Raw genomic sequence first — 25,830 nt, 5'->3', positions numbered from 1 at the left:
TTCTGTTGTACATATGCACCACTGACGTAGTAAACGTTTTACTCTCAGTATAACATCAGCTGGTTGTTAGTTCGCTCACGACCTACGGCAACGATGCGTTTAGCCTTTACCTCGTACGCGAGCAAACGCTTTATGAACATGACCGTACGGGCAACCGACGTCGGCTCTGTGTCGAGAATTTTCAACTGATCAGGCTTAGAAACAAAGGGTTACATCGAATTATTACTTAACAAACCGCGTCAAAAATACACCCCGGCCAACGAATTTCACAGTAGACAAAGAAATTTACTAGCTACTGGTAAGTAATCCAACCGATAGAAAAGACGCAGACCAATGAGTCATTTCTATGCAGTTACGATTGTTCAAAATGTCGCTCCGGACGTCTTCGTAAGGATGACGTTTTCCATGATACGACTTGAACTGCTTTCGGCTCATTACAGACTAATATATCGCGGAACTTACCACCTCTAAAGGAAACTAGCATGTTATTTTGTGAAAGTTTCGAGAGTAATTGATGCAACGTCATGGCTGCGAGACACGTGGGCGGTATGCGTTCGTTAGTGCAGATTAAACGTAGATGTTAAGATGGCTCATAAATAAGCGAGTGAACGTCTTCGTGCTGACGTTTCCTCGAGCCCCTCTATCTGCGTATCCATACAGTCAATTGTACAGGGGTGTCGACTCGGCACAAAGAGCAATATCAGCTTTTTTTTTTTTGAACTAGAACCGTTCAAAAAATCTTGATGGAGATTTTTGCATAGAACGCCTATCCACAACCACGGTTTCGTTATAGAAATATAGGAAAAAATGACAAGAAATATAGCACTCCTAAAAATATCAATGAAAGTCATAAAAATAAAAATAACATTCTCAACACGGACAGTGCTAACAAATATAAGCAATAGCTTTAAATGGTGTTTTTACTTCGTACCGTTTAATCAGCTTTTTCATTATGACTATGCGGAATATTTATAAACATGTTCTACGGTTACTATACATCGCAGTAATCGCAGAACCATGGAACAAGTCTTTTGGAAATGTGTCAATAATTATCTAAGTAAATATAATAGCATAAAAACATTTTGAGTCCAATAGTTAGCATAGGTAAAGTGAAAACACGCATTCAAGAATTGTTGTCGAAATAAAATGTGGCGTTACCGCACGTTACTGCAAAAACGACAAAAAATTAAAACGACTCAATTGTGTACAACTTTCCAGATACCTTATTTATTTCAAAATATCCAGACATTAGGCTTTTCTAAGGGATATTTAAGGCGTTCGATTGTTCTACATTAGTTTGACCTTTTCGCTAGCTGCGGCCTATAAATAAAGCCGGGAAGATGCTGCGTAGCTTCAAAAGGGGATCAAGCTCAATAAATGTGTTATTAATAGATCAAACATGATTGGGGCGGTACTTTGTTAATAGCCAAAAACATTGTTCCTATTTAGGGTCCTCCTTCAAGGGACTTAATAATACTTTAATAAATACTTATTCAAGTATTTATTATGATGAAATTTAAAAAAACACATCCTCCTGTGCTAACCTAATGGTAGAATCTACTTGCAGCCACGGTTCTAAATGACTATTCGAGCGTTATATAATAAGTAACTTTGTCAATCAGAGTAACGCGTATTACTTATTTTATCGTTAGTATTTCTCTATCGGTATAATTTGCTGTAGTCTTTCAGATTCGACAAATTATTTTTATAATTATTAAAATTTATTTTTTCGCGTTTTATTTAGTTAACCCGGCACATACCGATTTTTTTTATCTAGGCAAATATATAAATAAAAACAGGTCCGGCTACTCTTTTTCTTCGATAAAAGATGGTTTCCCGCAACCTCAATATATTGCATCCCATAAGTAACTCATAAACACACACACAAAAAAACAGACCAACAAAGGCACACGTGCATTCGCTTTCGCTCGCCTTTGAGGTACATGACCGCCACGTACATGACCTTGACTCCAGCAGCAGGTTAGACTCACATAGACCACCTACAAACGTGAACCCTAAGCGGCCCTCAGCGTGCTTTCCGGAATCTAGAGGATTTGATCTTAACCAATCTACTTGTCTTACATTGCATTTGGCCTCCTCCAGTCCTTCTGCATATCTGAAATTGCTGGGAAACCTCCCCGTTGCATTTGTACACCCACCAGTCACCTGCACTTTTAGTGTCATTTCGTTCTGCATTTAGCCGCAGGCGCGAACACATAACGCTACGTGTAGTCATCGCATCGCAAGACGCAGAGCCCACTTTACAGATTAACACAGCTTCTGCAAATTGCCACAGCGCTGAATATTATCCTGTAGTACAATGCAGTATCGGGACGAGCCTTACGGGAGCGACAGCCAGTGTTAACACATCAGCGATGCTCAATCGCGGTTCGCTTTGGCGCACTGCCGATTCGACCCTCCTCATGTTGACAGCTGCATCAGTTTTGTTTTGGTTTCATTCGCCGTTCATAAATGGTTCTATCATGTCGGGTGTATTTATGTTCGAATTTGTGACCTAGTCGGGTCAAAGTTAATTGTGATCTTTCAGTATGCGAACAAAAGGCATCTTATTAGCCCGATGCAAACTACATAAAATCGTTAAAATGACCACTGTGCGAAGAAATCTGCCTACGGTTCACGCTTTGCTTGTGAATCGGCCCCGTCAGCGGATTGTCGGCTTGTCGCTTGCCACTTATAGAAGGCTCCACCTGGAGATACGCGCCGCTGAACAAGTTCTAAACCGAAGTTTTCCTACGGCCACGGTCATTTCGTCACGGCTGCTTCGACAGGTTCATAGCTATAGCTGGCAACAGTCGCCTAACGATGAAAGCGTCAACAGGAGCGGAGGCGGTGATGAAGCCAATAAGAAAAACGCGTCAAGAAGCACCGGAAGTGAAAAGGAAAATAACCCGAACGGTGATAAAGACGATGACGACCAAAATCGATTACGAAGGATCGCCGTAACTATGGTGATGATCTCGCTGGCCTTGACACTTGTACTCCCGATACTTATGCGCACCAACAATGTCGATGACATGGGTTACGTTGCTTGGAATGACTTTTATCATAACATGTTAGCAAAAGGCGAGGTCGAAGAAGTGGTCGTCCTTCCAGATCTCGAGTTAGCCCTCATTTATTTGCACAGAGGAGCTATAATTAAGGGTCAGCCTACCGGACGTCGCGTTTATCAGATGAAGATTGTTGACCTAGAGCAATTCGAATCGAGAATTCGCCAAGCTGAGCGCCAGTTAGGTGTAACTCCCGGATCTGTACCGGTAAAATATGATAGGCAAAATCCGATATTCAACTGGATTATTATCCTCGGGGTGATCTACTTCATTATTAGGGCCCTTCGAAAGGCTGGTGGTGGCAAAGGTGGTAAAATGAGCCCATTCGACATGTTTGGTCAAATGGGCCGTGTGCAGTTTACCGTTGTTGACCATTCTATTAACTCGACGAAGCCCAAGGTGCGGTTTTCCGATGTTGCGGGCTGCCACGGTGCTAAGCAGGAGCTCGCCGAATTTATTGACTATCTGCAAGATTCTTCCAAATACAAGAAGCTTGGAGCAACTATGCCGAAGGGTGTCCTTCTCCTAGGACCGCCTGGCACTGGAAAGACGATGCTGGCCAAAGCGGTCGCCGCCGAAGCCAAAGTGCCATTTCTCGCCATGGCCGGCTCCGAGTTCATCGAGATGGTGGGCGGACTTGGTGCCGCTAGAGTGCGAAACCTGTTCAAAGAAGCGCGGAAAAGGTCACCGTGTATTATTTACATTGATGAAATTGACGCCGTCGGCCGAAAACGTCATAACAGCAAAGAAGGGGCTGGGGGCGAAAGCGAGCAGACACTGAATCAGCTTCTTGTGGAAATGGACGGAATGGCTACAAAAGAAGGTGTCTTAATGCTTGCGTCGACAAATCGTGCCGACATTCTTGATAAGGCTCTCCTCCGTCCCGGCAGGTTCGATCGGCACATCGTAATCGATCTGCCCAACCTAGCTGAACGAATTGAAATCTACGAGAAACACCTTGGTGATATCGTACTCGACAGTCATCCGAGTGTCTACTCGAAGCGGCTTGCCGAACTAACGCCAGGCTTTAGCGGAGCTGATATTGCTAACGTTTGTAACGAGGCCGCACTTCACGCTGCTCGGGAAAAGAAACGCTCTGTTGGATCGGGCGACATTGAGTACGCCGTTGAGCGGGTCGTTGGAGGAACTGAAAAGAAAACCCATGCCATGTCACCGGAAGAGCGTCAGCGGGTCGCTGTTCATGAATGCGGGCACGCACTTGTCGCCTGGCTTATGGAGCAAACGGACGCTCTGTTGAAGATCTCCATCGTTCCCCGGACCAAGGGAGCACTTGGTATGGCTCGCTACGTTCCATCGGAGCAATATCTATACACTACCGAACAGCTATTCCAAAAGATATGCATGGCTCTAGGAGGTCGCGCAGCTGAAGTCATTGTGTACGGACAACCTTCGACTGGTGCTCAAGATGACCTCAAGAAGGTCACTGATATTGCCAAGGCCATCGTGGAGCAGTACGGCATGGACAATACAATTGGTCCTTTGTCGTATACTGAACGAAAACCCTATTCGAAAAAACTTGCTAACAATATGGATCACAGAATATGGCAACTGGTGCAGCATGCTTATAATACGACGATTGAGCTAATTCGAAAAAACAGCGACAAGCTGAAACTGCTGTCGGAAGAGCTAGTTAAAAAGGAGGTCATGGACTACAAGGATGTCGAAGCTATTCTGGGCCCACGACCCCATGGCCAAAAACCACCATATGCCGCGGATAGTAAATCATAAGCCATAACGTTGGTTTTCGTCTTGTGTGCAGAATTAGTCGTAGAGCGACTGTAGTTGATTTTAATAAACACTTAGATAATATATTTACATATACGTTGTTATTATTATAGATAAGCATATTATTTTTTTCTAGCTGCACTATATCACTGTACGTTTGTCAATTTCTCATTGTAATGTATTATAAGGATAGAACAAATCGCCCAGCACTTGCACTGTTCATATACAGCTGAACCTGTATTTTTCTAATAAATGCGAAATTGATTTCACGAGTTTTGTATCGAGAGATAATCGCTTCTTCTGTATGTGCTTACCGATAGGACTAGACACTATATATATATATATATATATACATGTATGTATATATATATATATATGTGTGTGCAAAATGTTCCCCTTAATTAGATTTTTGAAAAGACGATAAAAGCCGAACCTTTATGAATCCACCAGGTATTGATATCTATAATTTTTTTGATCAAGCAATATGTATTGCGTACCTTTACAGAAGTTCCTGGGTTGGACTTTGATTTGGTACCCCCGTCAAACCTAAAGCTCTTTCTTTTAAATAGATAGAGGGGCTAAATATATTATCACTGCGATTGCCTCTTGAATACGGCATTTAGGCCTGATTAAACGCCTTGAGATATCATATGAATGCAACAGTCACGTTCATTTACATGTACGATGTATAAGTGTTCACGTCAAGCGAACCCCAGAACACGCCGACGTTGTTGAAGATGTTATTGCTTTGAATCCTCGCCATCCCCTATCACCGCTATCGGCTGTGCGACCCGTAAAATAGATAAGAGGAAGTCTCTAAGACGATCCTGCTTTCTTTTTTTCTGTCAGAATGCGTGCGTCGCCGTGGCTGACAACAGATCGAGCGATCGCCTGTAGGAAGCCAGTGCAACCCTAGCCATTCGTATCTATCTAAAAATCTGCGTTGATTTGTGGTCGTATCGAGGTGATATCTTGATATAGCCTCTTGCGGCCTGATCGGGCGTCGATGGCCTGCAGCGTTGGCGGCAGATCAGTCTCCTGAGGTATCTTGGACCAGCCTAGACGAACAGCATCATCGTCAGGCCCAGCATCGTTCTTTCTATTCGCCGGTACATTCAACATACCGAACAGCCGGAAACAACAAACAGCAGTGGCAACAGTGGAGGCTGCAGGACTTGATTTCTGAGAGTCATTTGGATTAACCGAGTACCAGTCATCGCCAAACATCGAAACGTTATCAGCGTTTATCGGCATCTAAATTGAAAACATTTAATTTTATTGCTTTAAGCTCCGATCGCCGTTGTCTTCGTGCTGCTGATACGTTCGACGGGCAAACGTTTAATGAATCGCAGCGTTGCCTGCGGTTGATGAGCGGTCCGAATTTCTTGATTCACCCGCGAATATAACCGACAAATGCATCCTCAAGTCGCAGCGAAACCGAATGAAATACTAAAAACGCGACGTCGCTACGACGTCGAAGTTGACGTCGGTCTAGTCGACCCTGTCGCTGTTAAACCATTCGATTTGCATCGTTGTCTATCGTCGCAAGCTTGCTGTTGTTGCTGCTGCTGCTGCTGCTGTTTTTGTTGTAGCAATAATCACTGCTAGAAAGTCCTTTCTGAAAATATTTTTCTGAAGAAGAAGGAGAAATGAAAAATGTAAAAGCAGATTAGGCAAGACAAAAGCGCTCACACGAGAAAGTAAAAGAGAAAAAGATAAACAGGCGGTAAGCATGGACAAAAGTAACGATCTACACTACTTATGGAGCGGATATCGTACACAGTAATGTATACACGTACGCGCACAGACAGTTCTAGCGATACAGTATAGCAAATCTCTCTCTCTATGTTTTGGTTAGCTCACTTCGGTCCTATTTTTCTGTTAGGCTTAACCTTGCCGTAGTTTGGTGGCAGGCTTCTGTCAAGCAAACCAGACTTGTTCATGAGAATAACAGTAGCTTAACTTGGATAGCAGCAGGCAGCCAGTGTAGCACTAGAAGTAGCTGTTTGTCTACTATCTGCTTTTCCCTAGGTTTTTTTCTTTCGTATGTCTTTACGCTCTATCATGCCTATAGGCGTCCCGTCGCATTGCTTCCACATTCAATCTTCAGTGGAATTTTCTGTTTCTGTGATGTGTTTTGCCTGTACCAGACTCGGTTAGCCGGTTGCGTGTTCGTCTTCCTGACGCTGGCTGACTTTCGACGACCACGGCGACGTTGGTGGCGTCAGCCACGGCGACGACGACGAAACCAACGAAAATGATCATGCTGTCCGCAAACAGAGGCTGAAAAGATGTCGAAGACAAGATCACCACTGTGGTATAGTAGACTTCGAAGGCCTGACGCTATGCAGGAAAGTGCTCACAGTGACTGTAACTCTATATAGTGGCATACTGTTGGCTCCGGCGTATCAACGTGCACAAACGGACTCTCGTGCAGAGTAGCTGCATGAAAAATTCTGTCATATTCTTCGCTACTGCTGCTGTTCTTGCTAATGCCAACTCTATCGTTGCAGCCGCCGCTGTTCGGATCCTATCAGGCAACAACGACGACATGGCACTGGCCACTTGGCCGGACACAACCCTTTGGGTCTACCAAGTTAGTCTAAGCTAGAAGCCTTTCGGTTCGCAAAGAAGAAATGAGTATGAGCGCCACAGCGGCAACGAAGGTGTATGACGACGAAGTTTTTTTAGAAAATGTGAAGACTATGGAGATTTAAGAAGCCTTGAAAAAGACTGCGGCTTGATGTTCGGAGTCTTCACAAACCAAGATTTTTTCTCTTGGTCCGTCGAAATGCCCTGAGCCAGCGAGACCTAGTTGTTGGCGTTAATTCTGTGAATCCGGCTCAGTCAGTGCAGAGGCAAAGCTCCCAACAAACCAACGCCTCATTTTAGCGCCACACAGATAGACGTATGTGCAGAAATATCTTTCTATACGTGCTCCTTAGCGCTCTTGGTTACGACATTAAGGCGATATCAAGCTTAGGATTTGACTTCGACGGATGTCTGGCTAGTTATTCGATAAGCCATTGGCTATCTGAAGAGAAGACAAAAGACCTGCTTGGCATGAAGGGGCAATAGCTAAATTTGAGATTAGACAGACTATTTAGTGGCGAGATATGGCTGCCATTCAGGTAGAGCAGACGAAAATAACTCTAGTCGTCTGTGGCCATAAAGAATACAAGCATAACCTGATAATACGAGTCGCAGAGCTAAGTAATATTTTTTCTTAGAAAATCGAAGTACAAATATGCACACGTAGTGCACCAGACGGAAAGACAGTTACACAACCGTAAAGTATAGTAAGAATGAGTAATAAGGCAAACTTGCGTCATCTTAGATGAATATTAAATGGCAGTAGTTCGACTGAAGCAGTTGCATTTGTCCATTTATCCTTCAGATTGGATATACATCCAAGTAGAATAAGTAACTAATTAGATTAAATATAGTTCGTGTATTTCAGTATAATTAGCTAGCATCGGTACGTCGAAAAAGCACAAAGTTAGAACTTTGTTTGAAGACTATACGTACGACACGGGCCAGCCTTCTATAGTAGATTGGTACTAGAAACAATAAAAAAACTGAAGTTGATATTTAAAGACGACAGCCTCATACTATGTTATGTTTGTCAGATGCAGAACATCCAAAAGATACTAATATATAATAATGAGAGAGTAAGCGAAGTTCGATATTTATAAAATATTTTTTAAAAAGTTGTTTCTTAGAGAAAATTCAGTTCATCCTGTAGACTGTTATATGAACGGGTTTCTATTAATCTACATGTCAACACAAAATTTATAGTTAATCATTTGGACAACATCAGATATTGATGATCTCTAAAGCCGGGTGGGATTTTTCCTTCTAGGTTTTTCTCTCATGAAAGCTCATTAATATTAAGTAGTCCACGTAGGAATTTCTTGAGACCGCCCCCAGCTAATCGTAAGTATTGATATAACGTATATTGGCTTGTTAGATAAGAAATGGTCGGTTTTGTCTTTTGTTTTTTTATTTATAATTTTTCGTTCGATAGTGGTCAAGTAGTACATGTAACTGGAAAGCTCTTTGTCAAAAGTTTATTTTACATACGACAAGAAGCCTATGGCAAAAAAAGCTATGACGTCCAGTACTACCGCTAAGCTTTGCTCCAGGTCGTATTGCTGTAAACACTTTATCTCTAAAAGTTATAAGGTAGGCTCGTCCAAAGTGGTCCTCCTTCAAAAGTAACTCATGTTGATCCTTTTCGAATCAGCAAAATGAAATTCATTTTTGGCAAGCCACCTTTAGATAGTTTCCTCAGTTGTTCGGAGCCCCCGCGATGCTCGCTGCACTTACGATGAGCTTTACTCCGATAGTTCTTAGCCTTGGGCGAAAAATGATAGGGACCACAGAAGATCTTATTTATGTACATAATATGAACTTTCGCACTTATAATTAGATCCGAACGACGTCTTTCACCACGGACGTCGCGCGAATGCTGAAAGCGGCATAAGGTCCTCTTCTGCTTTCTGTTATTAAGCAGCAAAACGTCCAAAGGCAGGAACAAGTGAAGGTAGGATTTGGGAGAGCCAACTAGTGAGAGTGTAGAAAAGGTCAGTCTACAGGTTTACATACGTAGACATCCACCCACGCGCGAAAGCTGGCGTGTGTGAAACCGGCAGTCCAACCGTTAGTAGCAGTCGTGACAGCCCTGATTCTTGGGTAATTGCATAACGTTGTAGGGCCACTGGGCTACAGGTAATTGTCGTAATAGTAGAATAAACTGCTACCCTTGTCTAAAACGTAATAAGAGTGTCAATGTCCTTTCGAGGAACCAGCGAAGTAGGAGGCAGGGTACCCAATAGTTATACCGGATAGCGTTGAGAACAAAAAAAATCATCGACCGCCACAGCCGAATTAGGTCTGAGCCTCCTATTTCAAGCTTCCTTTCACTTCGTACGTCTAGCTCGGAAGCTCAGGCCGGATCAAACCAAGCCATCATTCGGGTCTGTTTCAAGAATGGATGACGATGATCTTTGGAAGGACGAGCGATATGTATGTAGCAAAGAGCGGTAGTTCAGTGGGGTTGGCAAGGCTCGAATACGAGATGCAAGTGAAAAGCTGGAATTGTACTTGTAAGAGGAGGATACCTAAAGAATTTGAAGCGATGGTAAATTGCCTGACTAAGAGGGTAAGCTATTTCAAAATAGCTTAGCTCAGCAAGACTAGTGAAAGAATCGCTAAGAGACACCGCTAGAAATAAAGGGGTGGAAACACTAGTAAACGACGTGTGATACAACTGAAAGTTGAATTAAAAACGGGACGGGGCGGATCGTGTACGAGATAGAGCGATCCACTTCGTTATAAGAAATCCATTTCTTGGGAACAACGTTGTTATTACTGTGATCAGTGTTTCTTTGGTTAGCAGAATGAAGCAAAGACGAAGCAGACCGCATCTTAAAGATGGTGATACATAAAGGTAGACGGACGCATGAGAAATAAGCACCTTGAGAGGGCATTCGCCGAGACTAAACGGTCCGGTTTCTTTTTTCCTTTGTAAGTTCTTGAGCGGCACTGGTCGGCTCTGCTATTAATATCTATTGCGTTTATTAGCAGCACACGCAACCGAGCTCTTGTCGCTCGTAAAACAACAGCATGGCAAAAATTGGTTAGATAAAAATAATCAGACACGAAGCATATGTGTGCAATATTTAATATCACCTTTAAAGGTCTGTGCTGATTTGTGGTGCAAATTCGTTTGATTATATGAACGAGCATCTATCTTCACGATTGTTCGTAGATGGTTATCGTAGACGTAGCTAAGGAGTAGCTTTTTTTTTGGAGGTTAAGGGCAAATGCATTATGCAGACCGGACATCATTGACTATGCTTTGTCCGGTACTGTGGGACTCTCACCCACTAAACGCTGGACCCCTTTATCAGCTTGGGCCATGGTTCGGTATATGTTTGACATTACTTCGAAACCATGACTTGCAGCTAAGGGGTAGCTGCAAACACTTTACTGTTAACAAAGTAAGCTTTTTCCAATAAAATCGACAACGATACTTCTACACACTGAAAAACATAATTAATCCAAGTCAGTTAGAAATGAGATGATAAAACAAAACGGTTTGCTTTTAGAATCTTTACAGAAATGTCTTTAGTCAGTATTTGGCGTTTTGCATATTTTGCTCGTTTCTCATGAGCCTTACGCCTGCTCCAGACCATCGGACATCTGCAGCGTTCTTCTCGTGCCGCTTCGAGTCATTTATTTAACGACAAATTGGTTCGTTAGAAGGAGAGATTTGATGTCGTGCCATCCGGTCATCACAGTCATGATGGGGCACGTGGGGAGAATGTTTAGACGATGAAGTGAAACAATTCGAAGAGTCTCCCTCCTGACCAAAGTGGCAGAATAACTCGACGTAGTCGTCTCAGCGCCAAAACTGTAACTGTTTTTTGCGGTACCTTAACGGTGGCTTATCTTGACCGGCGAACGTCGGCCTATGGCGTCATAAATACGATTAATGCGTTGTCGACGTACGGTGTCATGTGCTATTCCGCTTCCATAATCGTTCTAAAATAAAAATTACACTGCGTGCTATATATATATATATGATATATAGCAAACCATATATATATATATGGTTTTGTCTATGCAAAATATAGACTTCGATTTAATATCAAGCTGGACACGTTGGGCTCTAGAAATTTTGTGACGCCATACTCGAATATACGCATTTAGTATATACGCGGAGACGTTCGTGAGTATATTTGGAGATCAACGATCCAGCTCGTTCTCTTTAATAGTAGATATTGCTTCCTGCTAACAGCATAACGATGATGTAACAACCGCTTGCAGAATAGGAGAGGTGGTCATTGTACGAAAATCACCATTTCCAGACAAACTCTTCCATGAAGAATCTTCAATTAAAGTGATTCATGACCTACTCAAAGACAACTGTTGCTTTGGCGCATTGGACTATTTTGCAGGACTCGGTACAATCAAGAAGAGTTTGAAACCAACATGGTCATGCTGATTCCGGGCGTTCATGAGATTCAAACTGGCTAAAAAGTTCCTACTAAATACTAAACAATAAATATATCTCGAGCCAGTTTGTGTAATATATCCAGTAGCTTAATCAAAACCCACATATGTGTGTATAAAATACTCTTTCGAACAGACTAACTTTTAAAAAACGCGCCGTTTAACTGTCGGTGCCCAAAAAAGGGTCACTGGTAGGCAAGCATATCCTACTATCTATTTACTTGGAAAAGTCAAAGATAGAAAAATGAAAGAAAACTACCTCTAACGTATAACAAAGAAAATTATCATTTTAGTTGAGAAATTATTCAATTTCAAAATTCGGCGGTTTTGCTTGTGAGAGTCTAATATGTGTATATAGCACACGTAAACGTACTGGGTAGGCTCATGGGAACAGTGCACAATTTTATAAAGCGGACAGCATCACTGTTGCATTGTGCCGAAGTACAAGTTACTGAGAACTTCGCCAATGCATGAGTAAGTGCCCCACGTCAGATGCTTTTCAACTGTACTGGTTAATACCAATTTATTCTTGCGGTTCCTTTCATTCGAATTTGTATATTAGAAGAATCCTTAAGCAATGAGCATTTGTCTGAATATATCAGCGACAGCCCAGACCCAAATCAGTTCTATAATCGCAATTGTAACATGAACGATGATTATTTAGCTAACATATCACAACGGATTCCTCTCTTGAATTGATGGTCAGTGAGGCTCAATGAAGATACAAGACTACCGAGAATTCCGTCCGACCTGTTACTCAATCATCGTACAGCAGATGCTCAGCAAAAAAACCAATAAAATTTCTATTGGATGATTTGAATGCAACAGGCAGAAAATATATAAGAATATTTCGCTCTGATTTTTTCAGCATCGTTTGCTTCATGCACGCCGATAGAGGAGGCTAGAGCACCACGACACCCTGGCGACAAGCGACAAGCGGCAAGTATTTGCTAGAATGAACAGGAAATAGCGTTAAGGCCGTAAAGAACGCTGAGGCTCTTTTTTTAATTATTCGATTGATCATATACGTATCTTTTCACTTTACGGTTCAAAATGAATATCTTGCCGTAGTCATTACGTTGCCCCCATTTCGCAAATATAACCATACTTTTTAAATAAATAAACGACATCTTATATATATCTATCTTTAGACCTCGGCTTAGTACAAGGTACGATTAACACAGAATACGATGCGAGTTAGAGCGATTTTGAAATTTTGTAGAGCACAAAACATGGCATAGCGAAATTACAAGCTTTTGTTACCACTGGAGTACAACTAGGGGGTAGATTGGTCGGAGAAGATAATTATATTCACAGGAGGTTCGGAATGAAATGGGACACAGCTTAGCAGGCTGTTTCTCCTATCGTTGATACCAATTTCTTCCAGAACAAAACCACGAGATGGCGAAGGTAGGACGTTCTTGTTTACAATATGAGCGCAGATCAGTTGTCGCTCAGTGTTTTCGCGCCAGACGGACTCCTACCAAGATAAGACTTATCCGGTTGCCCAAAGCCCGACGGCCCGCAGTTTTGCCAGTGACCACGCTCCCTTTGAAGAAGCCGAAGAAGATTTTCATTAGGCAAAGCGGAAGATCACTCCCAACAGATTGATATAGTTCAACAAATGATCAAAATAATAGAAAAGCTGTTTCCGGTTATCCCAAAAAATAGCGCTTGTTACCGAGATATAAATGTCTGTTGCTAGTTTATGTCCCAAATAAATTCCAACAATTAATGTTTTCTAGTTTTTTTCTTTTATTTTCAAACCCTTGGTGTTTTCCCCTTCTACCAGGCTAAAACTTGAATTTGCCATTCTTTACGGGGTGTGTTTATGTGAGACTCCAATGGTGTTACATGTATTAATAGCGCTTTAGTTAATGTTAACGCTCAAAGGAGATATTACGTTATGTACATACGAAATTTATGAGAATGATTCATGAGCTGTTTAGGTCCTGAATTGAAGTCGTGGTAGAAGCGAATGGTTGTCACGCCGAACAAACGTCTGTGAAGGATGCCACTGTGAACATGCGCGAAAAAAATGCCCCTGAAATTAGTTTCCATTTACCTGTATTTAGATAAGTTTCACAACGTTACCTCAGTTTATATCAAGCAGCCTGTACCCATACATAGGATGGGTAAAAGTAAGCTTACAACTGGACTGGGTTTCAATCAATTAACAATTTTTTTCTTATATAAACTGGAAGTCATTTACACTATACACGCTATACGATGATATTGTACATAGTAAGACACCTCCGTTCGCATTGAGTGTTTTTTAAATAATAATTATAAATATCGTCCTCATGGTCGCATTGATGTCCCTTTCGCATCTTCTATCGCACTCTCGACATCCGCTTCGTGAAAAGCATAGAGCGTATGTGCAGGAGTGTACACAAGCAGCAGCGCCATAGCTACTCTGCATTAAAATCAATAACATAGCACAAAACAACAAGATTGACAGCAGACAGACAGATCCGCGTTTGTAATCTGTCATTTGTGGAACAGGGACGAAACTGTAACTAACAACAACAGCAAAAGTGGTTTTTGGTTAAAGGTCGTTAACGTCGGCAGTATCAAGGACAGCTGCAACTAAAGCATCCTTGCCCGACGATTTATTTTGCGCAAATCCTGTAATAGCTACTTGCCTAGCTACTCTAGGAGCCTTGTAAGTTGCAGGCAGTTGCTGCCTATTTGTTCTGTTGCAGTTCACAAGAAACAATTATGCATATGGTAACGGCCGGTGCTGCTGGTCCTATAGCTGTATATCTTCCGCTAGCTCTGTTTTCTCCCTTTCTCTCCAACCTTTCCTTGCCTTGTTGCCCCTGCTTTGTCATCGTGTTGCGCTCTTGCGAGCCCATGTCCACTACCTTGGCTTGTTTTGACAGCTTGTGACTGCCTAGTCTGCTCGTGTTCGTATATGGCTGATCATTGTAGCTGCCATTTGTCCTTACCCCCCCCCCCCCCCCCGTCTCTCTCTCTCTCTCTCTCAAGCATTACAGCTCAAGCAATTATAAATAGAGCGAACGTGTCAACGCCGGCTCCACCCCAAGCGCCAGCAACAGCAGAAAGCGGCTGTTGAGATAGCGACAGCAGCCGTGCTGTCGTTGACGTTGGCTCTGCTGTCGCTATTGGCCAACGAACAAACAGACACGCGCGTCGGAGAGCACAACGGTCTTAAACGAACAGCACAAAGCAGCGCATGGGGCACGAGACAGTACACAAGCGGGTGGCTAACTCGCTAGCCAGTAAGAACGCAGTGAAGAAGCTAGGAGTACGACTATTCACACACATACGGTTAGTTACAAAGCTATTAGATAACTGACAACGACAGCGACATGCCACACTATAAGACTCAATCAGTCTTTCTATTAGCGACGCCACTGTGGCAAAGTTCACGAGGGGAATTATTAGGCAATCAGCAGCGGCTACAGCAGTAATGAAAAAGATCACGCTGCGGTGCGCGGCGAAGAGCGCACTGGCAAAGGTAAGCTGCGGGCAGACAAGCTAACCAGGCACTTGGTGGTCACTCACTGGCGGACTAACTGGCTGCACAATGGTCATGACCACGTTGGCGGCTCTGCTCGTACTGTTATTGCCGCTGCTGTGGTCGGAACGGCCAGAATGGCGGATGCTGCCACTCGCTTCGGTATTGGAAAGGCTCACGCCTGGTCCGGCGATTCTCCGTGATTCGCTATCGTCCTCGATGGTCCGTTTTTGCTGCTACAGCTGCTAAAGTGGCTCTAGCGGCTACTGGTGCTAGAATAAGGTGCAGTTAGACTATCCCTTGTTCTGCTGCTATCGAGCTGAGTTCTTTCTACCGCGCCCGTCCATCGCGTCTTCGATGCTAACTACACTGACACAGCAGCGACGATAAAAGCAGCAAATACAATGTTGATTGCGCTTCTATATTTCTCCTCCATGGTTCTGCTGCGCTTGCCAATGTTTGTACTTGGTAACCGGGAATCGCCTCGCCGCCGCTCGAGGCGGTGCCACTGATGGCACTTCGTCTGACAATGCTGCTTGCCTATGGTCGCTACCGGCTGCGTTGCTAGCTGAAGCGGCAAAATTTTGTCGACTAGAGAAGGGATGCGTGCCGATGCCGCTAATTCACATGTAGCTCGATAGGTGGTGATAATGGTAGAGGTCGACGGGAAGAACGATGGCTTTCTGTCTCAGCCTTTTTGGCTTCATTTGCTCGCTTGTCCATGGCTACCGCTGGCCCACGTCACTGTATCGTTTTCGTCCGATTCTATAGAAAGGGGAGCGGAGGTAACAGTGACAGCGTAGCCCCACTAGTTAATATTATGATTTCTTCTATCTCTCTCCTTCTCGTTTTTCTTCTTACCTTCGCTTTCTTAGTTTCAGTTCAGCCACATTTCTTACTCGACGGTTTGGTTTACCCGTCATCCGAGCACAGAGGCACAGAGAAGTACAATGTGTGTAGGCGCGTGTATGTGTATGTGTGACCAGCGTAATGCGTTTTTTGTTCAATAGTGTTTCTGCTTCCTCGTTCGTGAGTCGCAGTTGACGGACGACCAGCAACAGGTAGCGGGCAGGGAGAGGCACAGATTAAAGATGACCAAGGCAAGGAAAAATGGAGTCGACTCAAGTAGTAGAAGCAGCAGAACCACGAGCAAAAAAAGGATCAGTTCATCTAAAAGCTGAGGCTGCTTATTGGAGTGAGCACGCGATGATACTCTCAGCATGCAGTCATCGTTAAGTGTCAGAAAAGCAGCAGCAGCAGCAGCAGCAGCAGCAGTGTCGAAGTTGTAGCGGTATTGGTGAAAGGACGAACAGGGCAACGGTGCTCGTTGCTTCGCAACTAATACGCCATTGACTACTACCTAATTTTGAGCACCGAACGATTTTGGTCGTTGGAGAGGATGATTCGCCAGTCAAGCAGCCAATGTTGGCTTTAACTAGCTCGCACCAATCGCTTTTCGTAAATGATCTCCTGTCAATTGGCGGGGGCCTTTTTGTGAACCCCGAGGAAGCTCGAATCGATGCCGGCGGTCAAATTCAGCGGTTTGTAGTTACCGTCAGCCGTTTCAGCTGTCGGCCAAAACTGGTGCCTAAATTCACCAGGTTGTACGCCTATATCGGTGTCTGCCGACGGACCCGAGAGTCCATACTTTGGCTAGTAGCAGCCTCGCTACAGCAGCGTAAACAGTTGATAGATCCACGGGGCTGGCCTCCCCGGCGCTCACCCCGGCGGCACTGAATAGGCATTTCTTCAGTTAACCTGCTAGCTGGTGGCTGTCTGACTCCGTTACGATGCGTGTGTATGTACACATGCGTACATGTAATGCATAACTAAGATGGCATACCCACATGCAGCATGCGTGACATGTTTAGATGGATCCCTCTCACACACACACACACGCGCACATGTATATATTTATGGTAGAAGAAAATCTGCAAACGTACGGAGTGTGGAAAAATGATGGCAGCTAGTGAAGTTTTCTAGCTGCCCACTGTCGTACCCTGCCGAGAGCCTTACCGACAACCGAAGCAGGTAAATACGCATCCGACTTTGCCTTGTCCATTGATTGATGCGAAATTGATGTCAGCTGGTAGCTAATCCCATCCTGTTACTGTCGTTACCGCCAACTTTCCCGGTAATACCCGTCAAATACGACCGGCGCAGTTTATCATTGTCATGTCGCTATTTATTCTCGTGATCCGTTGACCTAGTAATAGTAAAAATAATAGATTGGTTTAGAGCGTTTGGTGTCCGGCTAAACCAGCTAGTTCAGGATAGCCTTATAGTCTGCCATAAGTCCACGAATCAGTATCCTGCAGCCATTCTATCCCTAAAGGGCGTGTCCATTGAATAGTCATCCAACAAAGGCAGCGGCAGCAGCAACAACAATATCGATAGCCTTAGCAACAGCACCTATGCTAAAAACGGCCAACAGACAGATTACGCCAGGAGCGTCAAGGCGGACCGTTATGTTTAATGCAGGCTAAATATTGGACAATTTCAACAACAGCAGCAGCAGCAGCAGCATCTCCAGTAACAACTGCGGAAAAAATATACTGCGAGAACGACCACGACGAAAGCATGGAGACGAGCAATGTTGAGCATCACCAAATAGCAGTATCAGTAGCAAACAAGTGGGTTTGATATTCTCGACACGACCGTGAGCGTCGGTAATTTGTAATGAATGGTAGCACTGCAGGCGGCGACAGACGGCTTTTTTGAGCCTGCCGCAAGCCCCGTACATCGTACTGGGTTGGGCTTCTTTGTGTTGTCGCGCGGGGGCAACCAAGAGAGGTTGAACAGAACTAGTAATTATGTCAGGCACCCTCAAAGATAACGGAGACAGTCGATAGCCGTGGCAATTTTATGCTTGTAACGAATCAGTCTGTGCACTGACGCCTAGGTGCGACTGCGACCATGGAGAACGCTGACGACGATGATAGCAGTAATGATCACGATGGGGATATGGAATGGACATCTTGGAATGGCCTTATGTTGCAGTTGAACTAATAGCGGAATGTCATTTCATCGGCAGCATAAAATGATCTATAGCTACCGGTACTATCATTAGAGGTGGTGGCTGAGGTAATAGTGGTCATTTTTGCTATTGGGCAAAGCATTTGTCTCTGCTTTGGTTACTGCTTTTAGACGATCTTATTTTGCCTTACAGATTATTTAGAGAGAATCGTTAGTTACCCGCCACTAGTCAGTATATTTGTTTATCTGAGCCGTCAATCGCCCGGCCAGTAAGTAAAAGTTATGCTGCCACCACAACTAATCAAGTTTAAAAACGGCGGGAGCAAGGAGAACAGTATACGCTTTTTTCCACGCGTCCCGATTCAATTCAGCTGACGGTTTCGGAAGGCGCAAAAGAAAAAGTTTAATTGGCCTAGAATTCGCTAAAGAAAGCACATAGAGGGAAAAGTCGTCTATCTGTAACATTTATATATGAGCTATAGTCAAATATGGATACCTGCTGGAATGAGATAGACTCTTGCTGTGGAAAAAACAGGTAAGTCATCTTGTCGCTGGGTGCGAATATATTTTAAAGTCGTACGATGACCGACAAATTCATCGCAAGCTCACTGCGTGTTACTAGCTCCTCTAACACTTTTCGCTGTAATAATAAGGCGGTAACGAGAAGCTGGCAAAGTTAGGAGCGTTTTAGGAAACTGAGATAGGTGCAATTCAGCTTAGCATCATTGCCGTTTCTCCATAAACCCGCGGAAAAAAGCGGAACCATAAACGTCATTGCGGCTATTTAAGGACAATAAAGCATGCTTTTGACCCGCTAGTAACAAGGCTTACAGATGCGCATGTAGTATACCGTATCGCCGTCTCGTATCTGACCGTGTCTGCTTGACTACTTTGGGCGTCGCTGGAAGCCGCGATGTTTTCCAATTATAGTCAATTTCTAGCATTAGCAGACGACACATGCATATATATGTATCGCGTTGGAATCGAGTGCGTGATAACATAATTAATATAGCTATTACTGTTATAGTTTGGTGATGCGGACCGCCATATGGGCGTATTGCAGGGTATGATAGGAGATACACCTGCACGCGAAGTACTCGCCCCCGACGGCCAATCTTTATCCGCCAGCACGATTACCGAATAATGCATAGTCTATCCTTAAGCTTCATCTCTCTCTAAGCGTAAAAAGACTACCAGCTCTGATCTATAGCCCGCCATCTACTCAAAGCTACAGTACAAATAATAACGTTTCCTGCAACGCGGATGTTGGCTATCTTGCAGATGTAACGTCATTTTTGTGCGTGTAGAAGCATCACACTGGCAATGTCCGTTAGCAACGATTACGCTCGAAGCGTTTGCCATCTGAGCGCCTGGAAGCGTCCATCACCGATCGGTCGATTGAGCACACGAATTGGCGGACAGACAAAGAAAGCGACAGACAGGCGCAACATGAAAATGTGCAGAAAGATAAAAAGGATAGAACGGATAGTCTTTAATGGCGGGTTCGCCTTCAAGAAGCAAGCTCAAATACAATCATAGAAGCAATTGATAGAATATCGATAGAGAAGCTCTTTTGAGCAGCAGTATCTAATTGGATGAACTACATGCCTTCACCTTTATTAAGAGTAAGTTGCCGCCGAAGAAAACAATTCTCAGTGACATCAGATGTGTAAAAAGACTTTACCAATTTTATTCGCGACCCCGCCGTCGCCATTGAATACAACATTGTTACTATCACCATTGTCATCGAATGTCGTTCCGTCGTCGTTAGCGGCGTTGGCCGCAACGTACGTGCTGAAAATCTTCTAATTAGCAGTCAACTCGATGGATTGACCTATTTAGCTTTCTCCCTCGGTCCCTCCCTCACATAATGGACGCTTTTTCCCTTCCTCGGCTTGTTTTTCATTGTCTCAGTCGTTTCACTGCTTTTGTTTATGGCTGTTTAGAAAAGAGTCTGTTTTTACCGTTTCATTAACTAAAAAGTCGGCAAGAAAAGATCAGTCACCTAGCGAACGGACTAAGCGGCTGGCTAGCAATAGGCCAAGCGGTATTTGACGAATCTCGCCACACCCGTCCGTTTATCCACCATGCGTCTGTCCACCGCAAATCGACCGTCTGCCAGCCCTCAGCTATCGAAACGACGAGAGGAAGAGAGCAATGCAATAGCAGAGCGCCACAGAATAATGCTGCGGACCTGGGACGACACCGAGAGGCGCCATCGGAAGAAAAAATCGGAGAGAAGCTTCCAACTAGAGGCGCATTCTGTGTACGGTAGAAGCAGCAACGCGGCCGGCATCATGAGCCACTATGGGAACTAGTGTGTTGGTGTCTCGTTTTCGTTCGTGTGTCCGTCGACCCGTCCAAGCGACTAGAGGAACATGGCACACTCGCTTAGTGGAGACAAGGAATAGAAAAGGGAGGGATTCGGGGACATAAATCACAATCGCTCCGACCGCAGCGGCCGCTTTCGATCCCCCCGCGGATTCTGGCGAAATAACCAACATCAGAATAACAGCAATGATAATATTACGACCACTACTATTGGTAGTGTCCCATTCTGTGAAATGATGATCTCCACTTGAAGTTGTAGCTCGTTAGACGAACAGGCCTGTTCCGGAATCAGTTCATCGACGGCCTCTTGTCGACCACAGCGCGGCCACTCGTGCACCCACGCTAACGTCTCGTCCGAAGCAGCCAGCTAGAATCTATCCATGGCCAGTAATATACCAAACGATTCAAGTGCGTAACTACTCTACTATAGAGACAGACAGACAGATAGACAGACAGACAGACAGACAGACAGACAGACAGACAGACAGACAGACAGACAGACAGACAGACAGACAGACAGACGGACAGACAGACAGACAGACAGACAGAGGGCATTTACTGAAACGTTCGACACTGGGCTCGTCGAACGGTGGGCGGAGTAGTTTTTGAGGTTGGGGCCGCTTTTGTTGTTGTTTTTCGTTCGATTGTAAGGGGGGTTAAAATAAAAACAGCGAGAGGGAGAAAGAGAGATTACTCAAGCTTTGCGCTTATCTGCACTGGAAATGTGGTCGTGGATAACGAGTTTAGTAACTCATTATGTACTGAATGTGCTTATGCACCCGTGAGGGTTACAAATTAAGGCGTTTACACCGTTTCCGTGTATGATGTGACCGCCTACAATAACTTGTCTCAGAGCGTTTCAGCGAGAGGTATTGACACAGTTGGCGACAACCTCTCGAAGTTGTAGTACTTTCAAAGCTTCGTTGAATTTTATCCGAAAAAAACTTACACGTGCACACAATGATGTGATTGCACAGATGATCTTGCCCAATTAATGAGCGTTAAAATATTCGTTTTCAAATGTTTACTTCCGTCGTGCCATTATTATCAATAGCTGGGGCCATTTTTAGGAGCGACCGACCTAACGAATATTTGCCACCTCGGAAAAATTCTGCATCTAGCTACATCGAATTCAATCTCAATTGCATTGGCTCTTTTCCCCGTTTACGATTTTTTCCTTTGCAGTATTTTCATATTGGCAACGCGGTGCTGGTTTTTTTCTTCCAGCGTACCACCACTATAACCAGACGATATACTTTTGCATCGTTCACAATAAAGACGGTTCGCCGGCTCAGTTCGATAATTGGCTTGAAGTTGGCTTCAGAAGGCGATTGGTAACCGGTCTTCATTCGCTACACATCGAAATAGGACCATCCTTACGTGCGTACCTACGCGTTTTTAAGCTGCTCGCAATCATGCCGGTGCTCTACGTTTGGATATTCTGCTGAATATTCGAGGAAACAATGTTATTATTTACTGCCGCATATGCTTTGACGCGCTCGAGGCTGAACCACCGTATATGCATAGGTCTTGAACACAGGCGTTCCGCATATAATACAACGAAACCGCAAATAATTATATAATAAACGTTGTTCTATTGAAATGTCGTTTACGATCAAACGCTGACCACTTCGAATAGTTACTTCGCGAAATGTTCTTTTCTAAATTGTTCAATCTATTAGTATTCACCCTGCAGCAGTTGAGGTTCACGAGTGTCCGTTATTGCTGTTATTTCAACCACGTTCGACTGAAGTGTTGCAGTGATTTAGCCTGACTTCTCGCCACACCTAACGAACACTAAACCTAGGTAAATTGTGCGCCTAGATCCATAGGGCTGCTCGTAGCTTCTAAGTGACACCGCGTTTCCAGCAACGCACAGAGTGTATCAATACATTTTTAGGGCACTGGACTTCATCGCACCGTAAATACACACGAAGACAGAATATGATTGAACATATAAACTTGCTCAATGGCGCTCAGAATAACCTAACATTATGGATCAGCTACCAGTCTCGTAATCGGAACTGCCTTAGGTGACTGCTGCTCGTAAGAGGACTAACGACCGTACTAAGTATGGCTTTCTTTAATACTAAATCGCATTGATCCACTCCAGTTAATCATAGTCGAAACCAAGCGCACTTTAACATACGAAAACAACGAACAGCTAATTGGAGTGACAACTTTTCAATGCAAGAACTTATTGTTTAGGAAGTTTGTGCACAATCAGATGGAGGATTATCACATCATTACGAGAGAGTCATGTATTGACTCGTCGTCACGCTTTAACGCTATCGGCGCGTATTATCTTCACCGGCAATATCTCTTTAGAGGACAAATCTCGACATAAATGCGTGCGTCTAAATATATTCCTAGCGAGGTGTAGATTTTTCGGCTTTTTTGGCCAAATTTTTCCATGCTGCCGTACACCTCAACCGATTCAATGTACTCTAGAAGATCCATAGTTATTGCTGCAACAATGCAAAAACCTTCAAGCTAATGTGGCCATCAAGCCGCTGACAAATAACTTTATTAAAAAAGTAAACAGTACCGTTTAATTCTGTTTCTGCGAAGTCTAAGCAAAGTTTTTCTTTTGAGAATATAGATGGCGAGGGCTTAATCCATTTGGTCCTCAAGCTGAAGTAGCAGCAAATGACGGAATTGGGTTTTCGAGGTGCTTACATGTTGCGCAAAACGCGTGTCCGTCCGAATTAAGCCTTGAAGACTTGCAAAGCATTGTACCTCACTGAATCACGCGGGCAGTTACGCTTCTCAGTTGTTGTTCTCTGGGGTAATTTGTTTCAGTTATATTATTATCACAGCGGCTACTGTTACCTGGCAAACGCGCCCGAACAACTAGAGATACAAAGCAGCTCAATCAGATGTACATAGTCCGATCTCAACTAATTGATTTGTTTACTTAGTCGATACGATACATATGTATATAACTTTTTTTTCTTTTCCTTACCGAAAATAATTAGCTATTTCCTTATGTTATTACCGATAGTACCTGTGGACACAATTGTCACTCAGAAAACAAACGTACACAGGTTCCAATGGAATATCTACGGCTAATTAAAGGAAAATCGTACTTCCTTAGGGACGGAACGATGCCGTTTCGACTTTCAGAGGAAAGAACAGATCAAAAAAGAAAAGTTCGCTTTTAGTTTAATGGCACCTAATTACATCTATGTGATTCTTCTCGTTCGATGGTGCCTTTTGCTATGGTAAAGGGACACGGTAACGATATCTGCCTGTGGACCGGTCGCTACAAAATACAGTTCAGCAGTAGGAACGTTGCAGCGCACGCGTAAACCCGACGTGCGCATTTACTATAATTAATGTTAAATTGTTGCAATTATATTTTTTAACACGGCTACCGTATAAACGTATCGTAGTTTGAAAGCGGTAGGACTAGTACAAGTAGTACTAGCTAACGCCATTATACCCGTCGATGCAGTCGCAGTGATCGGCAATCGATCACGACTGCAGCAGACACGGCGAACATTATTGACAGTTCGTATCAGCTCGATATGAGTACATTCAATAGATATAATAAGGGCACTAGGGTCACCAACAATACGAGCAGCAGCTGCCAGCAGTGTTCGAGCACCGGGCGCGTTCGTAGAGCATCGTGTAAATGTAAGGTCACGGAACGTTTTTTCCTCTGCCGCCACCCGCAACATTTCGCTCTGCTGGTTGTTTACCAACGCAGCTCAATCTGCCGATGCAAATAGTCCTATGACTGTTCAACATAAGGCTACACTGATTAAATTTGTCCGCTTTGCTTCTTGACTTCAAGCCCAGAGACATTGCGCCGAAATCTGTACTGATTTTAGGAACCCAACTGTGTTAATTCACACGGTGGAATCCTAGCTCATAGAGTTCCATGCTGGAATTTCTGATTTTGGAGGCTCTTCGTCCGGGCTGACCTTTCTCACTTGACAAAAACCCTTCGATCACGTCTTGCCATTATAAATCACGAGTTGGGTGTATCAGATTCCTCGAGAGGAAATCACTTGCAATCGACTGGAAGAGTATTCTCGGTGGGACAACTGGGTTCCCCGCGCGTTGACTGACACGCGAAAGCATCAGTTTGCTTTTTCCTGCTGCAGAGTTAGTCTCAGTACATTGCTCAGGATCTGATTGTCATCGGTAGCGAGTGGTGGTTCCGTTATGACGATCAAGTGAAGCCACTGGTGGCAAAATCGACACGGTCGACAAAAGACTACTTTTTCTTTTACATCTATTATGAAACCCCTAAAGCATAAGGCTTTCAAGCGCGAAAATTTAAACTTATAAAACTATATTTTCTAATATATATATATATGTACATGGGAAAAATTTCTAGTTTTCATACGTGCATGGCGTCTTGACCTATCACCTTTACTACAGATGGATTCTCAGATAGAGCTCGAAAGTCCGATTCCCTGCATACTGGCTTGACAGAAGTCATGCCCCTCGTACCAAATCATTGTTTACAAATTCTACCAGTTTGGAATGGCTGTAGCTGTTATGCCTCACGGTGCAATTTTTATGGAAGTTCCCGTCGTTTTGAGCGAATTTCGAAGCGGCGACTGAGGTCTTCCGTGGGATACGGGAACGAAGATTGTTAACAGGAAGAGAAGAGAATCGCGCATCGAGCATGCTTTGACTAGGTCAAGTTCCTATAGATTTCTAACTGTGAGTCCTTGTATGGGATTTACTTTGCCGCACTGACATGCCGGTGCAATGTTCAGATCGAATCATAAAGTAAGGTATGTTGAAAAAAAACATCGCTTTCTATTGCGTGCCGTGTGGATGTTTACTCATGTACTCAATTTCACACTTCTCCGGTTATTTGTTTTCTATTTTTTTGTGATGAAATCGTCAGCAGAAGTAATCAGCAGTAGCATCAGTGCCAGCAGCGGCGTTGCCAACGTGCAGTGTGCTCCCCAATAAATAAGTAAATAAATACCGAGACGTCGTACTGGCATGCGAATCGTCTGCTGACGACTCTGAAGGGGTTGATGTCAGGCCCGCATAGGGCACTCAATATAAAATTGGTCATGCACGTGCACACTCGCCGTCAACACAAGGACGACCGTGTACGTAAAATACGAACTAAAGACAAGAGCACGAGAACTTCACGTCAATGAGAGGTGCCGTGTGTGAGCCCGAGAATCTCAGCAGGACAAATCTGACGCAGGGTTGGGCCCAAAGAGCAAC

At 43.9% G+C, this 25,830-nt stretch overlaps 3 protein-coding genes and 1 long non-coding RNA gene across 14 annotated transcripts in view; 2 read left to right on the top strand and 2 right to left on the bottom strand.

Annotated features, from left to right (window-relative positions):
* Window positions 1-2,304, bottom strand: part of LOC147757549 (uncharacterized) — a 69,387-nt gene extending 67,083 nt beyond the window's left edge. The window contains exon 1 of the mRNA XM_086981085.1: window positions 2,083-2,304. Within this exon, the coding sequence (XP_086837211.1) occupies window positions 2,083-2,147 (65 nt within the window). The 5' untranslated portion in view covers window positions 2,148-2,304. The remainder of the gene's footprint in view (window positions 1-2,082) is intronic.
* The window catches only part of LOC147757548 (uncharacterized), a 145,123-nt gene extending 131,545 nt beyond the window's left edge, over window positions 1-13,578 (top strand). For 9 of the 11 annotated variants that reach the window (XR_015321906.1, XR_015321908.1, XR_015321907.1 and 6 more), the window contains 2 exons: window positions 12,703-12,773; window positions 13,222-13,578. Coding sequence is in view for 4 of the 11 variants with exons in the window: in XM_086981078.1 (XP_086837204.1) it covers window positions 12,703-12,773; window positions 13,222-13,248 (98 nt within the window). In the remaining 7 variants the exon portion in view is untranslated. Of the gene's footprint in view, window positions 1-6,964; window positions 12,774-13,221 lie in introns of those variants that run through there. The other 2 variants (XM_086981077.1, XM_086981082.1) reach the window with 1 other exon arrangement.
* Spg7 (SPG7 matrix AAA peptidase subunit, paraplegin) lies at window positions 2,438-4,906 on the top strand. Its single transcript, XM_022794317.2, has one exon. The coding sequence runs from the start codon at window positions 2,550-2,552 to the stop codon at window positions 4,815-4,817; it is 2,268 nt and encodes a 755-aa protein (XP_022650052.1). The 5' UTR covers window positions 2,438-2,549; the 3' UTR covers window positions 4,818-4,906.
* LOC147757547 (uncharacterized) lies at window positions 12,807-14,804 on the bottom strand. The gene is made up of 2 exons (XR_015321916.1): window positions 13,751-14,804; window positions 12,807-13,383 (listed from the first exon to the last, which is right to left on the bottom strand). It is a non-coding gene; the product is annotated as an uncharacterized LOC147757547 (long non-coding RNA).
* Between the last annotated feature and the right edge of the window lie 11,026 nt (window positions 14,805-25,830).

The sequence above is a fragment of the Varroa destructor genome, unplaced genomic scaffold (genome assembly GCF_002443255.2).
Source record: "Varroa destructor unplaced genomic scaffold, Vdes_3.0 BEIS01000002.1, whole genome shotgun sequence".
In the NCBI taxonomy this organism is placed as follows: Eukaryota; Metazoa; Arthropoda; class Arachnida; order Mesostigmata; family Varroidae; genus Varroa; species Varroa destructor.
The sequence above is the reverse complement of the archived record's forward strand: the minus strand, read 5'-3'. Positions and strand labels throughout refer to the sequence as shown.